General features: G+C 39.9%; 1 protein-coding gene across 1 annotated transcript in view; it reads left to right on the top strand.

The window, feature by feature from the left end:
• lig1 (ligase I, DNA, ATP-dependent) overlaps positions 1–12,590 on the top strand; it is a 54,279-nt gene that overhangs the window by 2,187 nt on the left and 39,502 nt on the right. The window contains exons 2-7 of the mRNA XM_067606584.1: positions 657–725; positions 1,576–1,756; positions 3,932–4,094; positions 5,688–5,825; positions 7,877–8,266; positions 8,443–8,551. Coding sequence (XP_067462685.1) covers positions 657–725; positions 1,576–1,756; positions 3,932–4,094; positions 5,688–5,825; positions 7,877–8,266; positions 8,443–8,551 — 1,050 coding nt within the window. The remainder of the gene's footprint in view (positions 1–656; positions 726–1,575; positions 1,757–3,931; positions 4,095–5,687; positions 5,826–7,876; positions 8,267–8,442; positions 8,552–12,590) is intronic.

The raw sequence follows: 12,590 nt of genomic DNA, 5'->3' as shown, positions 1-12,590 counted from the left end.
TGTTAAGCTCAGCCCTGCCCTCGTACATATATGCACCGAGCAGACAGAGAGCAGAGGAGAGAGAGAGACGGAGAGGCAAGACTCCTATTCTCTCTCCACCAGCTCCAGTCAGCTGCTGGAAGTGCGTGTGGTTTGCGTTCGTCGTGATTATCATGTACAATGTGAAAATTTCAGCAGTCCCTTCATCATTTAGCAGTAGCGCTGCACCGCCGGTGAAAGTATATAGAGAGGAAACACTGCACTTGGCAAAACGTATTAAGCCTTAACGGTTTATTTTACAAGGGCATTGAAAGGCCCCCATCATCCCAAATCCAAGGGCCCATTAATTTCCGACCCTAGTCTGGAGAAACACAAAGAGGGAATTTAATACTAAAAAAAAACTGTAAATGTGGCAGATATCCACTTGATATGACTCACTCAGACTGCTAAGGCCTCATTTAAGCTTCAGATAAACCTTCAGCATAAAATTCCCTTTAGGCTCCTGACTGTTGTTTTAAGACAGACTTGAAAAACTGAACTCATCCTTTTTTATTTGTCATTGTCAAGCAGGTACAATATGTAAAGACCGTATTACTGTTTATCACAGACGTCAAGCTCGCTGCTGCCCATCAGGTCAGCATTATCTTCCTTTTAACTGCTTTTTTTTCTCCCATTAGATCCTTTTTTCAGCCCAAGAGCAAGGACAAGGATATTCAGAAAAAAAACAGTGACGAACCAGTGAAAAAGTAAGATTTTCCTTTCACACATGCACACAAAAGAGGTCGATGCCATTCAGTAGTTTATTATACATGTCTGATGGAGAGGTGCTCTGTAGAGATCCTTTCTACAACAAAAAAAAAATCTTTTATGAAGAGGGTCTGAAGGAGAAAACCTTGTCTGTTTGTGTTGAAGTGGCAGCTGCTGGCACTTAAGAAGTTAAAAAGGCATGACTAAACTCATTGGCGGTGGCACGGTCTGTTTGAAGAACTGAGAAATCTGTAGTCCTTTCTTGTAAGGTGATTTTACTCGCCTTACCTGCCTTTGTTTTACTAAAATAATCAGAGAAATATCGGTGTAGGTATTAGTGAACCACACCAGTGCATCAGCTAATGTTGTAACATATTTTTTTTTTGTACTGGAACCCCGCTGACAGTCTGAGTATGTGCAATTATCTTTATATTACGCCGAGGCTTGGCTCTCTGTTGCTCAGCAAAACGTTTTGTGGCCAGCAGTTATTATCCAGAGAGAGGTAACAACTTTTTGTTTCTGATCTCTGAGCCGCTTTGATGATGGAGCTCATCATTTCTAGACTATATCATCTTTTAAAGTATGTCTTAAACTCCCTTTAATAGGCTTGTCTTTATGTAACGATCTTTTCATCACTGCTTTGACCTCTCTTTTATGACTCTTGCCTTGAATTTTTATGTCATAGCTGTTTTTTATTGCATTTGCTATTGACTTGAATCCCTTTTTGAATACTTAATATAGCACCTCGTGGCTTTGCCTCTGAACGGCATCATATAAATGAAAATTATGGCTTTTTTATTTATTTGCGTGGCACGGTGCCGTAACAGTGTCGCCTTCGCTCATCTCCAGGCCGGTCAAAAGCCCTCTCAAGGTGCAGAACGGGGTCCAGGAAGTCGATTCGCCCGTCAAGAAGGTCGCCAAGCGCAGCCGTCAAATCCTGGACAGCGATGACGATGAGGCACCGGTCGTTAAAGAGCAAGTCGCTACCAAGGGACAAGTAGACAAAGGAGCCCCCGGTAAAAAAGAAAAGGTAGAAACACAACTAACACTTCTTAATTGAGACTTCAGAGTCAATTTGAAACCACATGTTCAACACAAACACTGGATTTTCTCAGACATACTTTATATAGCGTACTCTTGCTTTTGAATCGTCACAGTATAAAGATATAAACCCATAAACTGCCTTTTTTTTAACTGCATTTTTTTCATTGCACGGTGAAAACATCAGTGAATAAGTGTCACCTATTACATGCTCTAAATCCACATTGTAAGCTGCACAAGCTGAGTCTAATAAGACTGTTAGAGCTCCTGTAGGCGTATCAGTGCCTATTGTTTATTCAACGGTGGGAGAAAAAAAAAAACACTGTCGCACAAAGGCACACGATTGTACAGTGAATCACAATATTGAACGCATTTGTCAATATAAGCAACGTAATGGAAAAGACCTGATTATTGGTTTTGGCTGTTGCTCAAACACCTGTTTGATAAATACTTCTCTTAACTGCCCCCGTTGATTTTAGTTTGTAATATCTCAGGGAATTATTCATTATTTGATCATTGAGCGAAGAGTCTGTGACACAGTTGTGAAGTCTGTCAGCGTGAACCACCCTGCGTCACTTTGATATGATTACAATTATGAAATTGTTTTTATTGTTTTTGTGATTTGGAGCTGTTGTTCTGGTGGTCACAGAGCAGCTCCACCAGGGATAAATGTAGGGCTGCATCTAATAATTATTTTCATTGTGATTAATTTGTAGTTCATAAAATGTTTAAAAAAAAAAAAACCCTGAGAACAGAACTAGCAGCATTTTGCTTGAAATTCCTTGAATTTCCTGCATATGCATTGATTGACTGAATTGTATAACACTTACATGCTGATCAGGTCAAATTTGACCCATTTTTACATTTGAGAGCAGTAAAACACACAATCCTGTTAGTCTGAAATTGCTAAATTGCTTATTTGTTGCAGCTGATACACATTTTTGTACATATTCCTGGGTAAATTTGACCCGTATTTATTCAAAAACCCAAAATTTTCATTCTTCATATTCAATAAAACGCATTGAAACCATTGTGGCTGTTAAGTCCTCCAGTTTTAGGTAACATAGGACTGTAATATAATGTGATAGTGAGTGTTTTTTCTACATAAACAGTGTAAAACTTAAAGATTACGCTCTAGGCTCTCTGAAATTAATGAGTAATAAGATATTTATGAATAATAAATAGATTTGTGTTTCAGTAGTTTGGTATAGAGACTAATTATGAGGAGATACAGTGAAGGATGAGAATATAAACAGTATATAAGAGTTTCTGCAGATTAGCTTATCGGTTAACCGATCGATCACTTTCTAAATCACTCAGCTGATCGTTCTGTTTCCGTGCTGCTGTAAACCTTATTCTGCTGTTGAATATTTAGATCACTTCATAGTGTTCTTTACTCTCTCCTCTCAGTGCAGAGTGTTTGAAAGGGCTTTGCAGTTACTAATACTTTATAAACCAGGATTGTAGAAGATCTCGTTGAGGCAATAACAACCCTACAGCGTCTGTTAATTGGGAGTATTGAGACGTTTCATGTTTAGGCCCCAAGTGGATGGCAGCCTGCCTGCTCTAGTGTTTTCTGCCACATCTGGTTTTTTTATTTTTTTATTTTTTTATTTTTTTATTTTTTTAAGCCGCCTTCTCAAAACGATGCGCTTCATTGAACAACAAACTTGTTTCCTTACTGATGGAAGTGTTTTGTGGCTCAGGGTTTGCAGTATTGTTTTCTAACACTTTGTTTCTTTTGGAGACACTGAGGTACTTCGCCATATAGACCCTGAGTTGAGGTTTTGGGTTTTTCTCTCATTTGCTTTCAGTCTCTTATTCACACAGGTCTTTATTTGACTAATTCCATAAACTAATTTGTGATCTTTTCTTTACCGTTTACAACAAATGAAATCAGCGTTTGCTCTCATTTACCGCAGCAGAAGATTCTTTATTGAGGATGAATGATGAAAACAGTCCACCGTGATTCAGATTGTATTTTTCCGGTCGGCTGAGCAACTGTTACTGTCAATTCATGCATTTTGAATATCTGCTGCAGCTTTGAAGTTATAAAAAAAAGAGCAGAGTTACATCTAAAAATCATATCCAGCTGTAATGCTGGTCATCAGCTGTAGTTTACGCTTCCTCTCATCAAAGCTCATTCTGGTCTTTTTTTCAACAGGATGACGTGTTTAAGGCGGTTCCCACCCCTCTATCTCCTCCGCCTGCCCCGGTCACCCCCGTGACTCCAGCCACTCCGGCCACCCCGGCCTCTTCAGCATCACCGGGGACCCCCGGGACCCCCAACTCCATCTCCCCCTCCGGAATCGCCAAACGCAAGACCGGTTAGTCTCTGATCAGATTTGATTTATTCTTTATCATTTCAATAATGTATAATATATTTCACCCTCAGGCTTAAACTCAGATCCGCGCTTCTCAACTTTTTTTTCCTTCAAAGTTGCAGAATTTTCGAACTTTGACATCAGCTGAGGATTGATAGTTTTTGTGCCTCAAGCTATTTTACTTGATTACTTGTTAGCAGGAGCCTAATGGTTCCAAATTCTCATTATTTTACAATGAAGGAAAAACAAGACATTTATCACAAACTGAACGCATGAGACGTTTGTTCACTAGAAATAGCGAAGTATATTTATCTCTTAATTGTCTCGAAGGGTCTCCACCTTTTACACAACGGCTGGACTTGACTATGTTGCACTATTTGTCGTTTATCTCATCTGCTTTCTTTATTTCTTGTTGATGATATGATATTATTGTTATTGCATCATCTTGTCATGTGTCGTTTCTACTGACTGGGCTTTAATGAAACCAGTAGAGCAAGTCGTATTATTGTCAATGTTTATATACGTTTGGAAGCTTTAGTAGCTTTCTTAAAAAGAAAAAAGCATGAACATATGTAGAGATTATTTTGTTTATAGCTGCCGTCTATACGTTTACGCTTCAACATTTCAAATATACAAAGAGAGTGAAAGAGAGCTACTGCTGCTGTATTTTTTTTTTCCCGCCATACATCTTCATTATCTGTAACTTCTAAGTCAGATGCACGCGTCTAACGATCTGCATTTAACATAAAAAAAAAAGAATATCCGAGGGATTGTAATTGGAGCTTTGTACTCGGATGTGTTTTTTCATGTCACATCAGAAATGTAGAATTTAAAACGGAGACTATAAGCTACTTAGAGCTACAGTTTTTCTAGTATCGCAGCTTTTTTGTTTTTGTTTTGAGAAGCACCTCCTCTCTCTCTCTCTCTCTCTCTCTCTCTCTCTCACTCACTCACACTTTGTTTCCTTCATCCTACTTTTGCAGCAGGAAAAGCGGGCTCATTCTCTTTTCATCATCTCGTTCTCTTTTGTGTTTTGACGGGAGCAGTGTTTGCTTTCAGCAGTGGTGCGTCGCCACAATAAGATCCCTGCCACCATCACCACTGGAGAAAACATCACTTAAAAGTTAATGCGCTAATTTGACCAGAAATTGCATTCTTAATGTCCTGGGTTAATGCTTTCATTATAATATCTGGGGAAAGAAAAAAAAAACCAGCAGCTGTGCTACCTGCACGAGAACCTTTAACAAGGACCAAAACAGAGGCGGATGTGGAACCAAAACCAAAATTACCCTCGAGCATCACTGCTGCATAAAATTACAGAGGAAATTACACTGGAACCCTAAGCTGCTGGGCTGCATAATATCTTTCAGGATGGAATTAGTGTTTTCATTAGCAAAGTACGTATCTGTGATTCTCTTCTTTTTTTTTTTTTCGTTGCCCTACATCTTCAGTAAGAGAGCAGACTCGTCTTGTTTTCATCTCCACATTCTCTTTCTGTTTGATCATGGCATGATTTCGGCTGGGATGCCTCCCACTTCCCTTCCCCCCCCCCCTCCCCTCCTTCATTTAATTTAATGCCTGTCCTGATGTGTGCAGCGAGGAAGATGTTCCCCAAGAGGAAGCTTGATGAGAGCAGGAGCGGCAGCGAGGGTCAGAAAGAGGAGACCGAGGCCAAAGAGGAGCAGGGTCAGCAAAACAAACGACCCCGTGTGGAGACCAGCGCCGACGCCGCAGGTAAGGCTTCACCTCAGCTACCGGTCTGATAAGAGTAGAGCTCCTCCCGCACGGGTCTGGAGCGTCTTTGTGAGAACGATTTAAATTAACTGGAGTCTTTCCAGGATTTGCAAAGTTGGGAAGTTGCACAAACACCTACATGAACTCATACATGGGGAAAAAAGAAAGAAAGAGCAACAAATAATTAAGCATTTCATTAACAACCAATGATAAATTATTAATAATGATGATTAGACTCAGATTTTGGTGATAAAGATCTGCTTATTTTGCATCTTTTATTTTCAAATTGAAAAACAATAGGAGTGATGAACGTGAATATTTAAATGGTTTTACAATATAAATACAAGTCTTGCTAGTAGTAAAACATAAAATGCACCATCAACATAGTTCCTGATTTCCTCGCAACACTGACAATCTCTCCTAGCTGAACAGAACCATTTGATGCATGTGGTCAAACTCTGTTGTGTTTGTTTACTCCCATGAAAATATATAAACACTATACTAACACAACAACAGAACAAATTGAAAATGCAGCACAGAGAGTTTTGCCTGTATGTGTTGTAGGATCGGGCCGATGGTTGACAGACATCAACCTCTGAACCTCTACCATCGAAACATTGTGATTTAAAAGATATAAAGTAGTAATTACATGCCAGATGATGGTGTTTCTGAGTAGCTTAACTTATGTGAGAACTCAATATCAACTTGCCTAAAACTTTTTTTTTTATGAATTTCTGAGTGAGTTTGAGGATTTGTTGCTTTTCTCTTTGTGGAATTGTAGACGTGGACTGTTTGTTGGACTAAACAAGCCATTTGTAATGTCAGCTTGTGCAAAATCGTGACAGGAATTTTTCACTACTTTTGTTTTGTCCTGACCGACAGTCCACAACTCAAAGATATTCAGTTTACTGTCATAGAAACCACAAGATATTCACATTTGAGAAGCTGGAACCAGAAAATTTGGACTTTACTTTTCTTAAAATTTGACAATCAATAAATAAAAACAATTAATAGTTTATCAAAATAGCTGACAATTGATTTAATAGTTGGCAACTAATCAATTAATCGCCTATTTGTTGCATCTCTAAAACCATTAATGGATTAATCAGAAAAATAATTGATATAGTCGCAGCCTCCAACATGACTTTGTGTTGTGTTGCACTTCACTTACCCAGAAAATAAGGACGTGGCATGACCACCACGGACATGTAGCGATGATGCCAGAAGTCTGCGAATAAAGGGATTTAAAAGTGAGCGAGAACAGCCCGATGCTCAGAGGATTAAAGAAAGTCAGTTCTCAGTCATTGCTCCCAATATGATTTAAGAAAATGTAGTTGCGGATGGAAAAAGTAGAATTTCCTTGCAAACTGTAGGAACCCTGCTGTCTGACAGAGGTTTCCTTTCCGCGCCATTTGTTTGGTGTCTTTATCCTAAACAACTCAGAGAAGTTTTTTACCATCTGTGAGAACAAATCTGGGAAATTTACACCATCCTGGGAAGCTGTTTGCCTGATCTCTTTGTCTACAGTTTGACACGATGTCTTATTCAGGACAAATGAAAGTAATGAGTATGCAGAAGTGGGCAGCAACATCTTTCCCCTGTACAGTCAGCACCTTCGATACTGGTGGGTTTTTTGTTTGCTTGTTTGTTTTTTTGGGGGGGGCAGCAAGTGCACCCATCACAACAGACAGAGACATCTACTCTATTTACTGAACTTGGCTGGTAAAAGTGACTGTTGGATTCTCCAGTCTAGTCTACTAGTCATTTTAAGTTGTGGAGGAGAAAATTAAGGTTTCGTGTCTGGCTTCTCATCCGGCCACTATCATGACTCCAGCTCGGCCTTCTGGGAGTTGTTTGTCAATAGTAGTTTCTTTCTTTACCTGACTTTCTCAGGTGAAAAGGAAGCCTCAAAAATTTAACTTGCGACATTTATCGAAGAAAGCTTCAAACATGAGCTCACCAAAAAAAAAAAACCGGGTCGCCCTCAGCAACCCCCGCTGGCATTTATCTCTTTAATGACACCCCCCTCTTTTCTGTCTCGCCCTGTTTAGGGAACGCCGGTGAACCCATGGAGGAGGGAGCAAAGGAAGAAAGAGTTGATAAGGCGGTGACCGAAGCTAACGGCGCAGACGAGGAGGTGGAGAAGAAGAAGAAGAAGAAGAAGAAAGAGGAAGGAGAGAAGGCCAACAAGGAGGAGCGGGCGGAGAGAAAGAGCTCTGATGAGAAAGGAGAGAAAGCTGAGGGGGCGGAAAAGAAAAACGAAGCAAAAGGGAAGACGGATGATGAAAAAGAGCCCGCCGTTTCCAAGGAGGAGGTGGTTGAAAAGGACACGCGAGAGGGAGAAGAGAGCCCAAAAAGTCAAACGGCGAAGAAGCAGAAAGAAGCAAAAGAGCAGAAAGATAAGGAGCCGGCCAAGAAAGCTCCCATCAGCAGTTTCTTTGGTGAGGAGGAATTTGCATAGTTCTATGCTTGCACAAAAAAAAAAAAAAACATGTCCGTAAATGTGCTATGCTTTTATCAGTTGGGAAAGCCTGCAAAATATTGCACTGCTCCAACCTCTGCTCCACCCTCACCTTCCTTGTTATTTATTTCCCTTTTTTTTTTTTTTTTTTAATAGCTCCCAGAAAAGCTGCAGTGAAGACAGAGAAACCAGAAAAGGATGAAGGAGAGAAAAAGATGAGTGCAGAGAGGAAAAGTTCAGCGGAGGAGAGCAAAGACACAAAAGGGTAAGAAAAAAAGTTTGGAAGGAAGTCTGTCAGTCTTCTTATTTACCTGACGGTGTGTGCTCGGTGGTTGGAGAAAGTCCTTTATGGTAGCAGGTTCACTCTCTACAGCAGCAGACACACTGAAACCTGGAACATGTTTGTCAGAGAGGAAGATGAAAAGAAACTAATTTGACATGTTGACATGCAGATCAGGCAAGTAATGTCAGATAAGACGTTTTCCTACCAGCCACCGTCAGCCCCAACAACTGGCAACGCAACCTACGCACTGAGCTTTCCCTTAAAGGAGCTACTTGTATAACACTATTGTAAGTCAGCCCGAAAAAAACCAACCGGCGATGAAGTCAGCTGCCTGCCAGTTGCTGATATATTCATCCGGTCGCCCAAGCCTAGTTGGGATGTTGTGAGGCGTCGCAGATAGTCCGTTGGTTGTCGTCCGCTGGGACACACTACACAGGATGGTCAAGCCCAGTCAATGTTATTTGTATAGCACAATATCACAATTTTGCTACAGGGGGCTTTACAATTTGTACAGCAATACAACATCTTCTGTCCTTAGACCCTCGATTCAAACAAGGAAAAAGCCCCTTTTAAAAAAAACACCTTTTGTGGGGGAAACATTGAAGAAACCTCGGTAGGAGCAACAGAGGTTGGATTCCTCTCCCAGGATGGACAGATATGCAATAGATGTGTGATAAGACGGGCTGATCAACGCTGATTCTCATTCCCAACGCCCCACATTCGTCAGTTCGTGCCATTATCAGGCTGATATTGTGTCTGAATTAGACCGGAGATGCAGTTTAACATTTTATACATTTCTTAAAAGGGACACATGTTTTTTGTGATTTTTAAGTTATTTTTATTCCGTTATAATGTTGGATGTCGATGGTCAAAGGTCCAAAACTTGAGGTGAACGTGTGTAAAATGCTCCCTGAGAGTCTAAAGCCTGTTCTGAACGCTTAGTTTGCAATATTACCTCTACTTCCCACTGGTGGTGACATCAGATTGTTTGTGCACGCTCGTTGTCCGTTGGTAGCCTTTGTTGCTAACAGTGTTTCCCACAGTATTAGACTTTAAATAATAACTAACTTACCGTCTCCCTCCGCCATCATGGAGGATCTTCTGATCTCTTAAATGCACCTCAAGGAGATGAGGAGGAGCCACAGGTGTGTCCCTTGTGCAAGTTTTTTACTGGACAACACCCCTTTGATCAGTGTGATCAAGTGTTTATTGATTGGTCAGCTGATCTGATGGGACCGTAAACAGTCGGGCTGTTGTTGAAACTGCTTTAACGCAGTAGAGCTAATATTAATTTATGTAATTGTAATACAGCAGATCAGGAAAACTACCTGTTAAACAGAAATGACAGAACCGCACAGCAGCTGTTCATATTTATTCATAAAATAAAAATTACTGAATCATGAACCAATCACAAAAATCACTCTTGTAACTTTATTATTTTTCTTCATGAGCCAAAAGGCTTCTCTTTTCTTCTTTTCCATTTCAGGTACGTCTCAGCTCCTTCAGGAGAATATGACACCGCACAGCTGCGTGTCTCCTATAATAACATCCTGAGCATGAAAGGGACGTCAGACTTTCACAAACTAAATAAGCTATATTTCATTTAGACATATTCTGCAGGCTGCAGCTGTTATTGCTCCTTTTCGTCGGTTCTGTTCTTTCAGTAATTAATGGATTTAAATTGTCTGTTTGTGTCTTATTCTGTGACAGCCAGACGCTGCTACAGATAATGAAATAATAAAAGATTGGAGCAGGTATCAGGTGTTTTTCCTTTCAGCTATCACTATGTAGAAACAGTAACAGTTAAAGTGTTAATTAATTGTACATGAATTTTAAGTTTAAACTGTTACTTGATCATTTCTACATATTGATAGCTGACTTCTACATATTTGACAGTTGAGATGCTGATGTCGTCTCCTCAAAATGACGCCGGAGTGAGCGACGACGTTCTGTTCGATGAATTGAATTCCTCCGTCCTCGCGTCTCTTCATCGCGTCTCTCTTGCATCCTCGCTAGGAGGAGCTAAGACGCGAGGAAGAGACGCCAGTGAGGGAAAGCACCCCATATATACCCCTTCTCCTCTTCTTCTTCTTCTTCTTTGGTTTTACTGGCGGCCTAGAAACCAAAGTTAAAGGTGCACGTCGCCACCTACTGTACCAGTAACATCATGATATTTACTGACAGGTCTGTTGTCATGTGTTTGTGAGAGAGAGAGAGAGAGAGAGAGAGCAAGAGCGGGGTGATTTGAGCTCGAACATGTACGGATGTATTTGAGAAGTTTCCCTTTCAAAAAGAAAAAAAACTTCCATCTCGTAAAGAACGAGAAGAGAAAAAGAAGCGAAATCCTGCTGCTGTTGTATAAAGGAGCCGGCCAATCAGAAGAGAGTGGGCTCATTTAAAGAGACAGGAGCTAAAACGACCTGTTTCAGACAGAGGCTGAACTGAAGGGCTGCAGAAAAAGCACAGTATAAGATAAATATGGAGTTTATTGAACTGTAAATCATGCAGAGATATTTCAGTAGAGCCCCAGAAGATAAATAAAGAGCTGGAAATGTGCATCATATGTCATCATCATATGAGGGTGTCGTAGCCTCAGCAGAGGTATTCTCTAAGTGCTTTAAGGCAATCATTTTTTATTATTACTATAACTTCATTATCTATCTCTTACATAAAGCAGTGTTTTAATTACATTAGATAATCCAGCAGAAGCAGCAGCATATTACTACTTTGTCATTTTTGAGGTCATGTTAACTATTCTGGCCACAAAACTATTTTTAGCCGTAGAAGAGAGGAAAAGCATTTTTCATCCTGCTAACTACTTATTATTTTTTATCACTGCCTGCTGTGTGACAGTGTAGAAGTGATGGGTACCGCATATAAAAAAAAGTTATCGCTCATGGTACCTCTCCGCGTGTGATGAAGCCAGCGTTAATGATGTCTTGTTTACACCTTCCAGTGTGTGAGGATGAGAAACACACAACATATCTCACAACATATCAGTAAACATCAACAACTTCAGGTTTTTTTTTTTTTTTTTTTGGCAAGTGTAAATGATTTTATAACACTGTGTGGGAAAGACTCTTTTAGAGGTTGACTGATGGTGGATTTTTAAAGGCCGATAGAACGACGATAGTTTGAAGCAGGAAAAAGCCGATTTAATTGGCCGAAATCTGAAGTGAACATCAAACTCAAAATAATAAACACCTAAAGATGAATGATCTACATCTGAATCTACATGAATGATTTAAGTTGTGCTTTAATATGTGGGGGAATGAAGTAATCCTTCACATCTTTATGAGTGATTGCACTGTGCACCATAAAAAATAACTACAAAATGACATTAAACAAAGCTTATAGTGAAGGGATTTGAACTGTGGATTTGCTCATCCTCCCAAAGTCAGGGTGAAGCTACTAACCAGCTGCAGGGATGGGTATCTTATCTTATCCATACTCTTGTCAGCCCGGTTCTTCATCTTCAACAAGAATTAGGTTTTTTTATTATAATACTTTTAAAAAAGAATGAATTCAGAACATGATTAGAATTGATTTATATTTTAAATTCAACTAAATATTGTTTCTAGAGCAGCAACAGTAATGTTTACAACAGCAAAAGTCACTGTAACAACTCAATAATATCTCAGTGGAAACAAATCTAAAATGTCACTATAATGAATAATATTTCTCACATCAAAATACTGAAGTGAAGTTCAGAGTGAAAGAAGAAGACAGACATCAGTTAGTATCAGTCATTCGTCTTGTCCTCCCTCTGCTGCTGATTCACTGCCTGCAGGTAGAGAGAGGAGGAGCTGCCGTCTCAGACATTAGCTAAGTTTACAAGAATTTGCCAAATTTTAAGATTCGTGGCAAACTAAGATCAACAGCTTTCGTTTTAACTTGTTCGTAACAATTCGCTATTAGCTTAAGAAGTGTGCTGTAGTTGTGTAAAAAGTACCAGGAGACTGCGGACAAAGCAGGTGGAAATATGGCTTCTCTACATGCTTGTTCAACAGGTGGTTTGATA

The sequence above is a fragment of the Thunnus thynnus genome, chromosome 12, assembly GCF_963924715.1.
Source record: "Thunnus thynnus chromosome 12, fThuThy2.1, whole genome shotgun sequence".
In the NCBI taxonomy this organism is placed as follows: Eukaryota; Metazoa; Chordata; class Actinopteri; order Scombriformes; family Scombridae; genus Thunnus; species Thunnus thynnus.
This window is presented reverse-complemented; position numbering and strand designations above follow the sequence as displayed.